The 18,601-nt window shown below is 40.2% G+C and overlaps 1 protein-coding gene across 2 annotated transcripts in view; it reads left to right on the top strand.

Moving 5' to 3' along the window:
* Nucleotides 1-14,007, top strand: part of LOC148657073 (kinesin-1 heavy chain) — a 35,084-nt gene extending 21,077 nt beyond the window's left edge. The window contains exons 12-27 of one of the 2 annotated variants that reach the window (XM_088642874.1): nt 49-239; nt 650-718; nt 1,423-1,629; nt 2,216-2,359; nt 3,503-3,691; nt 4,010-4,127; nt 4,491-4,546; nt 4,924-5,033; nt 5,403-5,504; nt 6,030-6,090; nt 6,199-6,270; nt 7,062-7,166; nt 7,413-7,629; nt 8,400-8,535; nt 9,337-9,407; nt 11,502-14,007. In XM_088642874.1, the coding sequence (XP_088499000.1) occupies nt 49-239; nt 650-718; nt 1,423-1,629; nt 2,216-2,359; nt 3,503-3,691; nt 4,010-4,127; nt 4,491-4,546; nt 4,924-5,033; nt 5,403-5,504; nt 6,030-6,090; nt 6,199-6,270; nt 7,062-7,166; nt 7,413-7,629; nt 8,400-8,535; nt 9,337-9,407; nt 11,502-11,521 (1,868 nt within the window). In that variant the 3' untranslated portion in view covers nt 11,522-14,007. The remainder of the gene's footprint in view (nt 1-48; nt 240-649; nt 719-1,422; nt 1,630-2,215; nt 2,360-3,502; nt 3,692-4,009; nt 4,128-4,490; nt 4,547-4,923; nt 5,034-5,402; nt 5,505-6,029; nt 6,091-6,198; nt 6,271-7,061; nt 7,167-7,412; nt 7,630-8,399; nt 8,536-9,336; nt 9,408-11,501) is intronic. The other variant, XM_088642875.1, reaches the window with a different exon arrangement.
* Nucleotides 14,008-18,601: the final 4,594 nt, after the last annotated feature.

Here is an 18,601-nt window from a genome sequence, read left to right as displayed (position 1 = left end):
GTTCATGTGGATTTAGCTTTGACAATTTGTGTGTGGTTCAATATACAGGTGAAAGCGTGCCTGTTGATGAGCAGTTTGACAAGGAGAAGGCCAATGCTGAGGTTCTTGCTCTTGACAACGTTGTGAACAATGACAAGCCAGCTCCTTCCCCTGGATTCCCAGCGGTTAAATTCACTGATGCCGAGAGAGTCAAGTATGAGACAGAGATTGCTAAACTCTACAAGCAACTAGATGACAAGGTATGTTACCTCTTGAAATGGCTTTTGTACTTTGTTGCTAAGTGACTCATTGAATACAGCCTTGGTTATACCTGATGCAGATCTTAAGTAGAAAGTATGATTGGGGGGGGCTTTGCTTGGATCACTTGCTGGGTATAAAGGAAAATAAATGTGAACATTTAACCAAATGGGTAGGAGGCTGCCTAATGTGAGACCATTATCTAATATAGTAGCAATGTAAATTACTAGATCAAAGTTTTCAGTCTTTTCTGAATTGATTATGGTTAATGTTATGAATGGTAGGTCCCTTGTGGGACCTTGCATCTTGGTGCTGGTCTTTTAAAACCTTCACCTGTGTTTTACCTTCAGTAATGTGAAAGGTATTTCAAGTGAGCATTAGCAGCTGAAGCCCTGTTTCTCCTGTTCTGCAGGATGATGAGATCAACCAACAGAGCCAGCTGGCGGAGAAGCTGAAGCAACAGATGTTGGACCAGGAGGAGGTGGGCTGCCCACTGGGCTGTTTATAAACCGGGGGGGGGATATGGAGTTGACGTGCAGCCATGTAGCAGTATTAAACCGTGAGCTTCAGACACTGCAGACTTGATCACAGATCCCTAACCAGCCTGTAGTTAATGTTGCACCACCCGTGGTGCATATTGGTTTCTTTAGAAGTACAGATTTACTTCTCACATTATCGCTCAGTTAATGTTATCAGATTAGTCTTAAGAGCTAGAATGTAACTTTTTAAACTTATTAGGTTTTAATTGGACTGTGGAGAGCTAAGCATTGACAGTTAACACTGTGCAGAGTTTTGTATATGTTGTCAGGTCTTTGCTATCAAACTCCTTAAGATTGGTTCTTATGATGGTTAAATGGACTTGTCACTAAATATTCAGTTTTACCAAACCATGGATTTGTTTGCAATGACCAGAGTAATGTATTTGTGGTCATCGGTGTATAACACATTTGAGCAAAAACAGTGCATTTCAGAACTCTTGTGATTATTAATTAGGAAAAATGTCACTTGCCGATCTGATATTTTGTGTTTCATATTGGCTGGAATTTATACCATTTCTACTCCAAAGACGGTATGCTCTGTGCAAGAGGCATGTTCAAAGAAACTAAGTATACAGGGCAAAGTGTCTATTAGGTGCTTGTATGATTCCATTGTGACCTCTCACGGTCTCTGCTGTCCTGTCCACAGCTGCTTGCCTCCTCCCGGCGCGATCACGATAACCTGCAGGTGGAGCTGAACCGGCTGCAAGCCGAGAACGAGGCCTCCAAGGAAGAGGTGAAGGAGGTGCTCCAGGCCCTGGAGGAGCTGGCGGTCAACTACGACCAGAAGTCTCAGGAGGTGGAGGACAAGACCAAGGAGTTTGAGATGCTTAGCGAAGAGCTTAACCAGAAATCGGTGAGAAGGGTCATGTCTCAGTGTGTGCGCTGCGCTGGTAATAGTTCAGTGTCAGTATGGGAGTGCTGACGCTTGTGGTGATGGATTTGATATTAAAAACAAACTGAAAACAAATATTTTACCATCCAACGCTCTGATAATGAGGCCTTCTTATTTAACAACTTCAATTCTACTTTAATTCAAGACTTGATATAGCTTTAAGGATTTGTTCCAAGTCATCGTTGTTAATAGAATTAAACTGAGACTGACTACTAAAGACATTTTAGTGAAGGACAATTCAGTTGCTTATTTGCTTGAACCATTTTTGTATTACATGTGTTTTATTTTCATCCGTGTTCTCAGTTATATGGAAATTTTATTTCCGAAAGGAATAAAGGGGAGGGAGAACTTGTGATACTTGTGGACGAGTAAAGTTTTATTCTGTGCTCAAAGGAAAAGAAAAATTGTAGAAATGTCTTTTTTTTTCCCCTTCCAACATGGAATAAATCTTTACCTGTTCCTTTGTAGCCTCCGCATGCTGACGCAGCTCCCTACCTATAATACTTGTGGACATTCACATTCACGCTTGATACCCTTTTATATCTAGAGCATTCTGGCATCAATAGACTCGGAACTTCAGAAGCTTAAGGAAATGACTAACCATCAGAAGAAGAGGGTCACAGAAATGATGTCATCACTTCTCAAGGACTTGGCAGAAATAGGAATTGCAGTAGGAAGCAATGATATCAAGGTAAGGGACTTTCACATAAACCTGTCATGTTCCAGCTTTTAACCACTTCTGATTTGTCATTGGAAATAGTTAATCATTGACATACCACTATATTCCTAGTACTTGCATGAGGGAGGGGAGGACATTTGTAATCTTAAGAATCACCTGCTGTGTATTTACCCTCTGATTGCCTCAGTGCATACAGCAGAGTTCCTCCTGACTGGGGCTCTCTCTGTATGCTCAAAGGTGCCTAGCATGTAAAGGGCTGTTAATGCAATAGGCTCAACCTGCACTCTGAATAGTCTTCATATTGCGTTGGCTTCGTTTCCAATAATCAGTATCTAGTTTCTGAGATGCATTAATTCATTGCTTAACTGATCTTGTCCATCAGATCAGTGGAATATGTGTGTTCTGTGGCTTGTGGCATAGAGTTGCAGTCACAATCCAGGGTACTTCTTGTCTTGCATTGGAAGAGTTCAACATCACATCTTCCATTAGAAGTTCTAATGCAGTTTAAGTGAGGCCGACCTAAGTGTGGGTGCTCCGTGCCTATACTGGCACAAATTATTCTTAGCGGAGTAGACATTCCAAGCGTAGTAGCGGAGGTGTGTTTGGGTGTTTTAGAAACAGACTCCAGGAGGGTCCATCGCGCTGTGTTATTAAAACTAGGATGAGCCTTATGTTGTCTAGGGTGTTCTCGGTGTAGTCAGAAGGACAGTTCCTGCCCAGTCAGCTTTATTTGTTGTGCATTGAAATCAGTCAACTGCATATACAGTATATAGCGTTTGGTAAATTGCTGACGTAGCGATTAAATGATGCAGGAGTTAAAATGGAGCCTTGTGGGAGATTGGAGTTAATTTTTTCTAGCCTTCTGGTTTAACCACTGAGGAATGCTGGATTGTCCACTGGCACAGGACTCTCAGTGAGCACCTTTATTGGTTGGGGCATTTGCTGTGGTTTTAAAATGATAGTGTAATGTACAGTGCTTGTGTGGGTTTCAGTTCTTAAGACTTAAGCTGTAGACCTGCATTTACTTTTGAACTCCTGAATTGAACAGGATTTGCATCTCTGCTTTGATATTTAGCACTAAGTACTGAAGCTGAAATAAGGCGTGACCCTTGATGGAGTTGTTTACTGGAGCTCTGTTCTTTTCTGTCTGAGCAGCAACACGAGGGGAGTGGGATGATCGACGAGGAGTTCACAGTGGCTCGCTTGTACATCAGCAAGATGAAGTCGGAGGTGAAGTCAATGGTGAAGCGCTGCAAACAGCTGGAAAGTACCCAGACGGAGAGCAACAAGAAGATGGATGAGAACGAGAAGGAGCTGGCTGCCTGTCAGCTGCGCATCTCCCAGGTAGAGTAGGAGAGCTCGGCCCCTCGCAGAAGGGCCTCAAGTTTTGTTGCTCCGAGATGGAGGCCCGACCCGTGTTGTGGCACTCTTGCTGGCTGGAAAAACGTGTAAACCGTCCATATATATTCTGAAACAGACCAAGTATAAGTTTTTGTGAGGTGTTAAGAGCATAAATTCTAGGCGTGTTTCTGTCATCAAAGAACTCAGTATCTGGACTACCCTTAATCTGTGCACAGCGCAGTACCCTTTTCAATAAATGACGACATTTTGTTCTCCAGCATCACAGAAACTTCCTCACTGTCGATTGTTGTCGTTTGCCAGCACGAAGCCAAGATCAAGTCTCTGACCGAGTACCTGCAGAATGTGGAGCAGAAGAAGAGGCAGCTGGAGGAGTCCGTGGACTCGCTTAACGAGGAGCTGGTGAAGCTCAGTGCACAGGGTACGACTGCCTGTACCTCAAGACCTGAGGCTCTGTGGCTGTTTTGACAGGAATTTCAATGCCTGCTCTAGAATATTTAACATTAGTCATATCCTAATGACATGTTGGTGCTAGGTGTATATCGAATGTACGAGTGTTTCTTCCATGATGGAAATGCCAGGGGATAAATAATTTTTGGCACCCTTGGCATTATGAAATTAAAATTTCCAGTACCTGTTTGAATAGAATGTAAATGTGTTGAGAGACTTAATATAAACTTTTTTTGATAATGAATAGCATACATTTGTAAAAACTTACTGTGCCTTCATTTAGCTCTATGGTGCCTCCTAGTGGTTAAATAACCCCGTTACGTTCGTCTTGCAGAAAAGGTCCACGCTATGGAGAAAGAGAATGAGATTCAGACTGCCAATGAAGTCAAGGTACAGCAAACTGCCAGCTGCTCTTACTGAGCAGTGCGAGACCAGTTCTCTCTGAATTCAAAGTGTTTTACATTTTTCCACCCTGTTGGAATATATTTGTGTTCTTGTCAGAGTTTTCTAAGTGTTTGAATGGAATACAAACATCACAGATTACACAAAGTGTTTAACTTTTAATTTCATCTCTTAAAATGTAGCTCAAATACATATTGGCATTACAAAAATAGTCATAGTGCTTTATTTCCAAGCAACTTGGAGACCATTATAGCTCGTGGGTGGTGTACAAATATTTTTTGTCTAGTCTTAAGTGGTTTCGTGCCCTTCCTGTGCAGATGTTATTAATGAAACGGCAGAAGTAACTTTTGCCCTCCCGTGTGCAGGAGGCTGTGGAGCAGCAGATTCAGAGTCACCGCGAGGCTCATCAGAAACAGATCAGCAGCCTCCGTGACGAGCTGGACAAGAAGGAGAAGCTCATCACTGAGCTCCAGGAGTAAGCCACTCTCCCCTGTGTTCTGGACCATTTTCACTTTGATCAAGAGGGTTATTCAGCAGCAATTAAATCAATAAATGAATGTTAGGTTGTTTTTTTTTAGCTTTAGGGCAATGGGAATGGGAGGATGTATCATGTCCGTGTATGCTGGAGCTCAGAACTTTAAATCTATACCAGTAATGACGGCTGCTACGTGCAGTGTGCTGAGGTAGTGTTGGGTAAGGTGCAGCCATGACGTTTCACCATTGCAGATCTCGAGCACCTTTGCAGTGCGAGTGGGGAGCTGCAGTAGTAAATTCTACGGGTTTCCAGCCTGGTGCCATTTTTGAATTTGGGCATCTGCCATTGTCTCCCCCCCCCCCCCCCCAGCCTGAACCAGAAGATCATGCTGGAGCAGGAGCGCCTACGGGTGGAGCACGAGAAGCTGAAGAGCATGGACCAGGAGAAGAGCCGCAAGCTGCACGAGCTCACGTAAGTCTTCCTCTGCAGAGAGCAAGGCCATCACACAGCCCCCCGCCTCTCCACTGACGAGCACTTCCCTTCCATTGGAACTGTTGTCGTGGTGATTTGTTGGGCGGATTCTCAATCCTCAACTCAGTTTTGTATTATCGAAGTATGGTGTAAAGCGGCGATTTGTTTGTAGCTTTTCGAGGAGTTCTGTCAAAAATGTAACTTTTGAAACGTGAGCTCTGTCAATTTTTCATTCGTTCACGCAAAGCTGTGTTTCGTTTTTCAGAGTGGGAAGGTGTTGCATTTTGTCCCCACAGATGGCAGAGTGAGCTCTATAAAGCTCTTACTCGTTTGTGGGGTCGTTAACATTTCTCAAGCCATTTGAAAGCCTTTATGGAGCACTTGCATAAAATTAGTGTTCTGGCTTATTGTAAGATTTAGTGCTTTGTTTGTCCTGACATAAAATTGCACTATTACACGGAGGCGGGTTAGGTCATGATTCTTTAACATGCAACATTTACTATTAGGAAATTCTTGTCATTTCAGGGTTATGCAGGACAGGAGAGAACAGGCCAGGCAGGATCTCAAGGGTCTGGAGGAGACAGTGGTGAGTGCTTCATTCTGCGGAGTTCGCGTTAGAGGTTACTTTAAATCCTCTTGCTTGTATTTCTCTGGTTGTGTGCTGCTTTAATTCCTGTTGTTTGTTTTGTCTTAGGCAAAAGAGCTTCAGACGCTGCACAATCTGAGGAAATTGTTTGTGCAGGATTTGGCTACCAGAGTTAAGAAGGTAACGTCATCCCAAGGCTGATGTTTCAACAAAATTGTCTTTGGATGGATTCAGTATCCTTGAGTCATGGAAGTCCTTGAGAATTTTTGTTTGGTGCCAGTAAACCGTATGATGTATCGGTCACATTTTCAGTCCAAAATGGAACAATGGAGCTGAAGTTTTACTGTTTACTGGGCTGCAAAGGACTTCTTCCAATAGGCTGCAGAGTAACTATATAATGAATTAGGACAAGTTCAAAAAGACATACAGGTAGTGGAGGAATGTGAACAATATTCTTGACAAGGGGACGAGTATGTGTGTGGAGCCAGCTTCTTAAAAACTACAGCCTTGAGTGCTTGTTTCCAACAGTTAAGATCAATGCCTGGCTATTGATATTTAATCAATCAGATACCACTCATTGCATCTATTGATTACCTTCTGTTGAGACTTGTATTCAAACATACATTCGCCATAGCCTCCAACTTATTTTTTTTAATAAATCTAATGGTGTTCCCAGATTAATTCAGTAAATAAAGAAAAATCATTGCCTTTATTTGCAGTGAAGTTGTTTGTTTGATAGGCCACAACAGCATACTTTAAAACTGCTGTCTCTTGCTTTCCTGACAATGCTTAAAATGTGTTTTTAGTTTATGTTCATCTTAAGCTATATGTCATGTTCTAAAACGTTTGTAAGTCACAAAGAAAAAGTAACAATCGTACAGACAAATTGTTTCAGGTTTACTGATGAAGATGACAGAAATGTTCTCTGCTCGTCCCTGCTTTGATTAACAGAATGGCCTTTGCTTTTGCAGAGTGCCGAGATGGACTCTGATGACACAGGTGGCAGCGCTGCTCAGAAACAGAAAATCTCCTTTCTCGAGAACAACCTCGAACAGCTCACAAAGGTCCACAAACAGGTGAGGAAACCACAAGAACTTTGGATTTATCGTTTGAGAGTTTGAATAACAAAGGGTTGCATAATTGAATTTAAGAATTACAAACACAAGTATAGTTAAAAGCAGATGCAACATGAAATCAAATACACTTCACATAGACTACACCTTTAGACTAGGTTGTTGTTTTAGGCACTACGAGCTGCACGATTAGAAGACGTCTGTGTGAAATTGGCTAAGGTGGCTGTTATTTCCCTGTTCCTTCTTTAGCTGGTACGTGACAATGCAGACCTTCGCTGCGAGCTTCCGAAACTGGAAAAACGCCTTCGGGCTACAGCTGAGAGAGTTAAGGCCTTGGAGTCTGCGCTGAAGGAAGCCAAAGAGAATGCCGCTCGCGACCGCAAGCGCTACCAGCAGGAAGTGGATCGCATCAAGGACGCTGTGCGCGCCAAGAACATGGCCAGGAGGGGGCACTCGGCGCAGATAGGTGAGGACCCCATTGCAGCACGGGCTAAGCTCATTTATTGAGTTTTACCCCCAGACATATTACCAATGTTTTGTGAGGTTGCTGCTAACCTCTCTAGTGCATTGTAATAAGAATTCCTTTAGTTTATAAAGTGCTTTTCTGGACACTCCACTCCAAAGAGCTTTCAGTGCGCAGTATCCACCTGGATGATGCAACAGCAGCCAAAGTATGCACAGTACCCTCATCACACACTAGTGGGGAGGAGAACAGAGTAGTGAAGCCAATTCATAGATGGGGATTATTAGGAGGTCATGATTGGTAAAGGCCAGGGGGAATTGTGGCCAGGACACTATTAACGCCCCCACTTGAACGTGCAGCTGTGTAACCATAAAGTTCAGTATGGTGCCTTTTCTGAGAGATCCAGTAAAAAGAAATTGTGCAAAGTTCAGGTTAAATTAAAACATCAGCATAGCAAGAGGAATGAATGATTTCGTTACCTGAGGTCTTTTTGGCATTGTTCTTCAGGACATCTTTTACTGCGGCCCCTAAAAATGTCTAAAACATTCCCATGCTGTGCAACTCTGAAATTCACATTTGCAGTGTGTATAATACAGATCATTGTACTCCTTCCAGAGCAGATCTCAATTGCTTATTAAAGTAAACAATAGGGCTTTCAGCCCAAGTACTGCTTGAGGAATGCAGTGGTCTAATCAGCCTGTCCAGCTGACCTGTGAAGCCTGAACTGCAGGAATGAGGCAGCCTGTGGGAATGATTACCTTTTATTGTTTCAGCCAAACCCATTCGCCCCGGCCAGCCTCCTGTGGCCTCTCCAACGCACCCCAATGTGAACCGCAGCGCTGGGAACTTCTACCAGAACAGCCAGACGGTATCCATCCGAGGAGGGGGAGGAATGAAGCAGGACAAGAAGTGGGTATAGACCAGATCCCTCCCCTGAGCTCCGTTTCCCTTTGACTGGGAGCTGAGTGAAGAGCACTCAGCTGTGTTCAGCCATTCCTATAATAGGGACATTTTACACCAGTTTAAGATGGATCCTTCTCAGGCCCTTGTTAGGGCAAGAGTGGTATTTCCCTAACTAAACTGGAGTAAGTTTTAATTTCATTTTGCATATTCCTTTCCAGCTGGAGTGTGCAACAAAAACTCCTCATCGAAACACAATTCCTTTGGTTCTAAAGGAATTTCGGAGCAAACGTGGCTTTCTTTCTTTTGAATAAAAATACACTCCAACAGTTCTTCTATTAGCTTTTCAGGTTTTCATTTTTAAGAGATTTGCTTTTGTACTTTAAACAGGATTTCCTTTAATGGCCATTTTACAGGATGTTTTCCAAAGGCAAAGTTTTGATTTTCAGTCGTACGTCCGGTTAGCCATTCTAACCTCTGTCGAAACGGGCGGCAGCGAACACATTCAGTTACCCATTCATGTCCCGTTGTCCTGCCAGAATTCTTGGCTTGAAGCTTCTTCAGCTCAAATGCCCATAAATATTCACAAACCTGAAGCTGTCAGTGTGAGGTTTTATGGATTTTGAAAACTATGCAACATTGAACACTGTCCGGTTTCTTGAGCTTTTGCCTGTTGCTGCTATGCAATTATTTTCTGTTTCATTCTTTTGTTTCTCCTCTTCCCCAAGTACAGATTATTAAGCATTGACAGCAGGTGATAAACTTAGATCAGTGGTGTAGCTGTGAACTAAAGCCCTGAATTTCCCCTAGTGTCAGTGGAAGAATCCTTAGTGCCTCATCTGATGGAGACATTGGTCTCAGACACTTTGGTTTCAGCAAAGGTGGGTGGTATGTAACGACCTGCAGTAGTGGAAGGCCTAAATCATGCATGGGATGGTGCCTGGTAGAGAAGCTGTGGTGTTATAGATTTGTACTACATATTAAGAAAATTAATATCTGTGGTGCAGCTAACACTGAAATATGCAAGCAGCCCCAGGCTTTTAAATTGTTTGCAAGCTCTTGGATGCTTTCTTAAACCGTTCAAAATAATCCTTTGCAGCTGAGCTTTTTGTTGTTGAAGCATAACAGCTTGCCTTGTTGTAGAGGACTTAGTTGTATGCAAAAGTTCGGGCACCCCTGGCCAAATTACATGCTTTATTGATTTTCTAAGTGAAAAGAAGTTAACACAACCTCTGCAGTGAAAAAACTTAAACTTGACATTTTTCTGCAAATTTTAATGTACAGTTACTATTTATTTGCTGAATTTAACAGATTTTAAAAAATGAAACGGTAAATGTGGCATGTGCAAAAGTTTGGGCACCCTTTCAAACACCACCTCCAAATGTTTCTTGTAGCTAGCTAAGTCTTTCCATTCTTGCTTTCTGACTTTTTTTCCCCCCTCTTCCTTGCAGAACGCTTCTAGTTCAGAAATATTCTTAGGTCCTCTTGCACGCACTGCATGTTCGACATCTACCCACAGGTCTGAATAATATTCAAGTCTGGGAAGGCCATTCCAAAACCTTAATCTTTCATTTGTAGTTGATTTTTGCGGTATGTTTTGGATCATTGTCTTGTTGTAATATCTAACCTCTTTCCAGCTTCAGTTTCTTCACTGCCTGTGGGGCATTAGCTTCCAGGATTTGTTGATACTTAGTAGAATCCATTCTTCCCTCTACCCGCACAATATTTCCTGTGCCCCTGGCTGCCTCACAGCTCTGAAGCATAATGGATCCACCCCCATGCTTGACAGTTGGCAGGGTGTTCTTTTCTTCAAGCGTTTCTCCATTTTTTCTCCAAACGTTTTTCTATTATTCTTCTGTTGTTCCCATTTCTCACTATCCTATCCACCGTGCTGTTGACTTTGCCTTCTTGGTTTTCAGGATGCTGTTTACATTTTGGGGTTGCGAATAACATTTTAGATGGTTAAGCCAAATAATACAGGACAAGCATGAAAAGAGACATGCAGGTACAGAGGTACGTTTTTAAAAAGCCAGTGCTTCGCAAGGCATTGATGAGGAGAGATCCAAAACGTGGTGGTCTGGTCAAAAGTGTCAGGTTGCTACAGAATTCTTGCTTACGGCATTAGATGGCCTCCTGCCAGTACTGTATTCCCTCATGCTGTTGTGTTAACAGTAGCTGTTTTTGAGATTTGTTGTGATATTTATGCCATGGGTGCCCTACTCTCCAGACGTACGTCCCACTGAACATCTTTGGGATGAGCTGGGGGGATGTGTGACCTACCTATAGGGCACAGAGATCAGAGAGCAGAGCAAGAACAAGTTGAACAAAATGGTCAGGGCTGGTGGCAAGATTAAAGGTGCGCCTGTAGACTCGGTAACATGTCTAACGGAAGAACATATTATTAACCTTGCACCTTGAAATCTTAGATGGCCCCTCTCATCCACTCTTTAGAATATACTCTTCTACCCTCTGGGCGGAGGTACCAGATCTTCTGTATAAAGACCTAAAAGAGCATTTATGTCATTTATACCTAAAAGCATTTTGTTGTTGAACAATGAAAAGATTGTTTGGAAGTAGGGATCTTATTATGTTGCTGTTGTTTTTAGATACTTTACCAGCTAATTGTCTGTTTTTAATCTTATGGTATGGGATTAAGTTCTGGTTGAGCAATTTTGTTTAATTTTTCATATAATGGTATTATACTGTTGTATTGTGTTATTGTCATAGACTATATGTTATATTTATGAGCTGTTGATGTCTGAACACAGACTCCCTTGGGGCAATAAAGGTTCAATACAGTTTCCCTAGAAAATAAAAATAGTATTGGTAGTAATAGGAACCTGCACAAATTAGTTGTCATTAATATGTAAAACTAACCCTACAATGTGTCATTAAAACATCTACTTTGGCGCTTCTGTAGAATTGGCTGTATCTGGTTAACATGAAACATAAATGGTACATATTTTTGTTTTCAGCTGCTGAATATTCAACATAATCGAAGAGGAAGATGCAGATATGATCCAGGAAACCTGTCATTCCATTGCAGTGAAAATGTCCCACGAGGATTCACAGGATTATTTTTCAATATATATATCAAATATATCTGGCTTGTACAGTTCTACCCTGATATTTTTCTCCTGTATGATTGTTTTCCTTACAAAACGAAACCACACGGAAATCCTGAGTGCAATCTAGGCATCTTGCAAAATAACTACAGGTGACTTTAATGTGTAGCTCTGTTTTCTTGCACAGTTTGTTGTCCTTCATGTCTTAAGATTAGTCTGCACTGTGCCAAGTTGAATGTATGTAACAGGTTTTCAAAAATGTAAAAGGAAAAAAAATCCTAGCAGAAACGTCCTAGACTAATTTGTGTACATTTCATTGTTTTAGGGGTTGTAAAAGTTTCTCTGAGTAGATTTGATAAGCTTGTTAAAAGTTTTGAACTGAACGGATAGCGAAAACACTACTGTCCCATTGTACAGGTTGAAATAGCACTGTACATGTTTTGAGTATCGGGATGTGGGGCTGAAAATTGGACAAATGCTGTAATATATGGATTATCTGAAAGGCGCACTCATGACATAAGCCTGTGGAAGCCAAGGCCTTGATAATTTTAGAGAAAGGAAAAGACTCCAGCTGAACAGAAGGAAGCTGCTTAGGAATTAACAATATACCATATTGCCAGGATTTCAATAAATTAATGTACTGTATCATAAAAAATATTATTGCATTGTTACTGAATACTATACATATATACATAAATGCCTTTGTTAGGCAGAAATGGAACACTTGCTTGTCCTGTCCATGATATTGTCCATTTGTGTGCTTTTCTTTTTTCAATCTCAGCGTTGGTATCAATCAACATCCTGCTGAAGGGCCGTAGAAATGGCAGTTTTTTTTTTTTGCTTTTTAATACATAGTGATCATGAGTTAAAAGCACTCTTTATTTCTTCTCTGAACTGGTTTTTGAGTGAAGAGGCTGTAATCGATAACGGGGTGAAATGGGTAGGACACCATAACTGACTTGTGGACATTGCATGTAGAAGGTTAACTTCATGTGTAGTCATTTTTGGGGGGTTGCTAATTTTGGTTTGGCATATTTTTGCTGGTAATTTTATCAAATATACCATTTTCATAGGGCTTTAAGACCAATCATGACTGTGTTTTTTCTGTTTTGTTTTTTTAGACGTTATGTGCATGTTCGGTGCCAGGCTGTTGTTGTTGGTCTTGAGTAACACGTTTGTTGAAGTGTGTGACTGGCAGATGGGGGCTTTTAACTGATATTGCAAACACTCCTTTGAGGCCTGAGTCCGATCTCTTCAGCCTTTCAGTTCCGTTTCCTTGAGAATGGATTTGTTGCTTTGGCTGCTGATCAGCTAGTCAGTTGAGCTGAAGCTTTTAATTGAACAAATTGTTGCTTTTGTTTTCTGTGCTGTCCTTTTATACAGTAAGATTAGTTATTTAAAGGTGTTAGGATGAATAGTCAGGAAAGGTTTCTTTTGTTTTATTCTTACTTTTTATCATTTTTCTCCCAAAAGAAAAATAAAGCTATACAAGATTTCCATATCCTTATTTTAATTTTTTTAACTTGGGAAGACATCTCTACATCCTGGTAGCCTTGTACACCTGAATTCTCCCAGCTTAGTTGTAAGTGCAGTGTTGATAAGCCTTTGTAAACCAGGACATTGGCTTAATTAAAAATAGGGAATAAACTTTGCTTTAGAAAAGGAAATCTAAATTAAATCTTGAATCTCAGCTTCTGATTTTCTTAGTAGTGACTATTGGGTTGGAATAACCTGCAATATGATGAGGATTTGACATTCAGTCTGTAGCACTTTAAAACTCTTATTCACATAAACCTGCACCTAGGAACTGCCTAAAACCAGGTCCTTTTAAAAAAAAAAAGACACTTCGGTTTCTTAGAATAAAATCCAGTGTTAACTTACTGGATATTTATGCAGTGTTACATACAGTATAAAGATGTCTTTCCATGGTTTGCCTTGAAGCTACATTTTGGACTTTTCCGAGAACTTACTCCCAGCTCTGGTAAAATACCTGGACAGGACAATGCTCTGTGTACCAGATTCTTTTCTGTTCACTGTAAGAACAGTAAATGCATTGTAATGTATCTTTCAAGTGCTTACTGTAGGCTTGTTTGCCCAGATTGTTCAAATCTAGAAATTGAACACAAGTAAAAGAAAAAAAAAGCAACTAATATTTATTCATGGTGATCGACTAAATTATTTGCATTAATTTTAAAAAGAAAGCTGCTGACATTTATTACTGTGTAATAGTAACTAAATTTTTGATAGACCGTGAAGATTCCATCAATGGAGAATGGTACTGGATTTTTCCTAGACAGCAAGGGCACATCTGAAGGCTCTGAAGGGATTTTGGTGATGCCACCATCTACTTCTGATTGACTGCATGCTGTACATGTATGTGTGAATAAATAAAAAAGTACTCCAAATTGTCTTCAAATTCAATGAAATCACAGATTTTTGAACGGGTTTGCCTGCCCTGGATAAGACTACATGTGCAAAGAATAAAATTGTTTCTACTCACCAATGTAAAGTAAGTTAATACCTAGAAGTGTAATGTACCAAGCTGAAAATGTTTTCAATATTACAACCTTTGTATGATGCAATCTGAAATTAACTTCTCTTGACACTAATCCTGCGTTCTGCCGTGTTTCTTTAAAAGATTCTTGTGCCTTTTGTTCCTTTCAAAAACTTTCAGTTAGCAAAAAAATATTTGTTGTTTTTCCAATAGCCATGGATGTCCTTTGTATTTCACTTTGATATTTTGTGTGCACAGGTTAGTCCTTTGGTTAAATTTTGTTTGCAGAAGCATTTGTCTAGACCTGCTGCACCTTATAGGGACTGACGTTTTTTGGGGATTATTTTTCCATTATGAAAACTAGTGGTTGTGAGAATATTATGATATTTCAGTATTTAATATTTAGCCTTAAAGAAGATATCTGGTATCCTTAGGATTATCCTGTTTGAACTTATGACATACCAAAATAAAATTGTTTACAAGGGTTCATACATGCATTTTGAAATTGGAGAGCTTTTGAGCTTCAATGTGAAAGCCTGGAAAAGCAATGCTATTTTGGGGCATTATCACTTTCAATGACATTTTTACACCCCCTGAAAGACGTTTCAGTCATAGAATTAGTGTCTTGACCGATTTTATGTAGTTTCTTTAGTTTTTACCCTCTTTGCCAATCTTGTCTTGAACAAATTATAGAACTTGGAAGATGGTTTCATTTAATTATGCGCATAGAAAATAAGTTCAATTCTACGAAGTCTTAAACAGTTTTATGTGACCGTTCATTTATAGCATGGGAATGCATTTCACAATAGTTTAGGTCTATCTATCAGGTAAATATTCAGTTTAACATTGATCAAATGACTGAAAAAAGTAGTGTTAGAGTACATTTTGAGCATAAAAGGCATTGTTTTCTGACATGAAACGTGCTAACGCAGAATTATTTTCAATACTATTTTCAGGTCTGTACATACAGTAGCAATCTGAAACATTTTAATGTATCCTTCAAAAATATTTTTTAAAGTACATTCTTCTCTAATAGCACTTAAAACAGGAATACTAGGGAAAATTAGTGTCAAAATCTAGTCCATAATAAATTTAACCTTATTGAAAATTAAATTTCTTCTACAGAAGACATTGGAATATACACCAGTCGTTGTTAAATTTAATTGGTTTTAATGAAGGTGAGTTTCTACACATTTTATTTCTGCAAATTTGTAAAGGTAAACTTAAGATATTGATCCCACAAACTTCCTCTTTAAAATCCAGAGCTTCGTGTACCCAAAATAAAGGTGAAATAGAAAAGCGAATACGTTTTGTAAAATTATTAGAAGACCCGATTATGACGGAGACTGAGGTCTTTCGAAATGTGAAAGGAAGGATCTTGTGTAATGAAGTGTACTGCCACTTTATAGCTTTCAGTTCAGCCCGTGACGATTGCTTCAGCATGAATGCATGAAAAATTGGGTGTAAAGACCAGTTTTCATTTTGGTACCAAAATGTCGCCTTGCACATTTCTAGATACAAAATCATTTGTAAATCAAGTAATGTCAAAGTTTACAAAGACTGAAACTACTTTCCAAACCCGTTTGCAAGTGGAGGGCTTAAGTCTGAATTTAGTGTTACCAGAGACGGTGAGTCTCTAAGAGATAATTAATTCTCAAATATTACTTTGAGGAAATATTTTAAGAAGACTGTTTCTAGCTTTTGATTTGCTCTTGGGATAAATGTCTTTCAAACAGAATCAGTTTGAATTGATTGCCACCTGTTCTCCAACACTTACATCTATTCTTTCCCGTTTTTCTTAAGCGTCATGACCTTCGAAGTCTGTTTTACTGAGATTGTAAACTTGATTTGGCCTTTGTGTTTCATAAAGCACCGTGTATTGTGATGTTTCCTGTCTGTTCCATTTGCTTCACATGCATTTCTTCTTGCAAACAGGTTAGGAACAGTTATTTATCAGATCTGTTTGGTTTCTGATTTATCTTAGTCTATGTAGGGAATGTTGAAATCTCCCATAAAAATTTATATAAACTTTTTTTTGTTTATATAAGTCCATAGGTTCTTAATTTCATAGAACAGTGTCAAATTGGCAACATTTGTATTTTGATGGTATTTTGACAAGTTTGACCCATATAGATTGAGATCATTTACCTAGGTTAATACGAAGTCTGAATAGTCTTTCTGATTCAGAAAGACTAGATCAGGAAAGAAAGGTAGATCTCTTCTACCTTTCCTATTTTCTTTGGTGTCTCCCCCTTCCGTACTAGTTGATATGATTCTAGATTTCTTTGTGAATCCTTGAGCCAGGATGATGCCCTACCAATTTGAACATAATCTATCACATCTGTATGAATGGCTTTTGTAAGGTTTCCAGTAGTAAGAAAGCTTTTCCTTCACTCTATGTCCTTATCCCTGTGTTGTGTTGATAGATCAACATTTGAAGTTCTTCACCTTTGCCTGGTGCTGGTGGAATTCCTGAGAATCCTTTACTTCAGTTTTCTGCCAGTGTTTGAATTTGAAATCAGTATTTTATCCATGTTATCAGTCATGATCAGTAGGTGCCACGACTTGACCTCTCCATGTCTGGATCAGAGAACACGACCTAAATTAGGACCAAGTGCCTTTGGTAATGGAGTTCAGTTTAGTTTTTTTTTCTCTCGCATTCTGGTAAGCCGTATCTTTACTGTACAGCTGAAGTAAAAAGGTTTTTGTACCCTAGATAGGGGTGAAAAAGTGGAACAAATTGTGTAAACTGTGCTGCAGTTTGATTCTGGGAGTTGTAGAGCACAAAGGGTTACAGTGTATGCTGCTGTTCCCGATATTCCAAGAAAAGTGGCCAAAATCAAGGAGAGGTCAGATGGAAGAACCAAAACTTATTTAGAAAGCTTTAAATCTTGGAAAGCATATATGACCACAGGCAAATATTTTGAAAGGTAAGCGAACAGCCTGCTATTAGTGAGCTCTTTAAGTAGTTGGCAGGAATATCTCTGGCAACATTATCGGAGAAGAATTTTTTTAAAAGCATGACAAAGTTAATTAGAAACTACAAGGGGCTTGAGGACTTGAAGTGCTAGCAATAACTGGAGTAGGTCTTAATATCTTTTGCAAAGTAAAATCACTAGTTCACATTATAGGACAAAGCCAGAAGAACTTCAAGTACTTATATATGTGGACTTTCAGTCCCATGTAATTTTAGACTTGGCAGCAATCTAGCCTAGTGTTCTGGGCTCCTTACACCCTAATCCTGGACAATTACCAATGAGATGGAGACATTTTGCCAATCTAACCCATTTTGTCTAGATGCAGCTCTGCCCTGGCGAATTCTGGGCACTGTGATGTCCTCATTCTCCTATCGCCCTCACTCAGGAGTCATCCTCCTCTGGTGACACTTACAGAAAAGATTTCGATTCTGATACACTTAATACCAGGGGCGCTGTGCTGTTTGTTAAATTAACCATCTGGGAACAGGCTTTTCCCTCTTTTACCTCCAATGGAATTTGTATTCCGGTGCAGGAGAAAGAGAAACAATGTGCTGCAACGCGGAATGTGTAATACTGGCTCCCATGAGGAAATCTACAGGTGTCTGCTGTTAGCTGCCTTTACTTGGACGTATGTAGCCTGTCTCCCATAGGATCTCTGTGCCAGCAAAGTGGAAAGATAAGCACCCCTCCCAATATCTACTGTCATTTTCCTGAATTCAGGTCTGTGATGAAGCACCACTGTCAGTACAGAAGCTCATCGGGAGAAACCTGCGGCATAACCTGAACTTGTCCTGCATGTGGATTAAACAGATGCAGCTGGAAACCTATATCGTACATGAACCCATGTCTGCATTGCAAATGAAAACTGCATTATGGTGAAAGAGTGTCCTGTTGCTTTTACAACCTATTAAGGAAGGAAGAATCATTCCTTGTCATGGAAAGAATACTTTAAAAAAGTGAGGACAGCATATTCCATGGTAAACACGTGGTAACACACCTGAAGAAGGCTCCACAAAAAGAACGAAAAAACGTTTCGGCTGTGGAGCCTTCTTCAGGTGTGAGGGTATTTCATGGTATTTAATTAGCAAATTAAAAAAAAACCCGCTGCAATACAATCATGATTGAATGCTTAGGGACCAGATATTGGTGTTAAAAAGCAGGCAAATAACTTGTACAGCTCTGTGTGGGTAATTTTTCACCTACTGGTTTTACAAGATCCTGTGATTCAGGGAAGAAATGACTGCCAGCAGCCAGAAACATGAGACAGCCTGAGACATCAAAGAGCAGCTGACCCACCCTTGTGAGTGTTCACAGATGAGCCAAAGCAGAAGCTGCTCTTTTGCACCTCCAAAGGAGGACATTGATGTTCTCCTGCACGGCAGACGTGATTAAAGATGAAAGGAATGGAGATTACTGGAGTGAGCAATGCATTAGGACCAAACCTATTTGCTGGTATGTTCTGTATGAGATTAAAGTACTCATACAACAAACCTTTGACCCCCATCCCACATACTATATATACTGAGACACCCACAACT

The sequence above is a fragment of the Lepisosteus platostomus genome, chromosome 8, assembly GCF_059453375.1.
Source record: "Lepisosteus platostomus isolate fLepPlt1 chromosome 8, fLepPlt1.hap1, whole genome shotgun sequence".
NCBI lineage: Eukaryota > Metazoa > Chordata > Actinopteri > Semionotiformes > Lepisosteidae > Lepisosteus > Lepisosteus platostomus.
The sequence above is the reverse complement of the archived record's forward strand: the minus strand, read 5'-3'. Positions and strand labels throughout refer to the sequence as shown.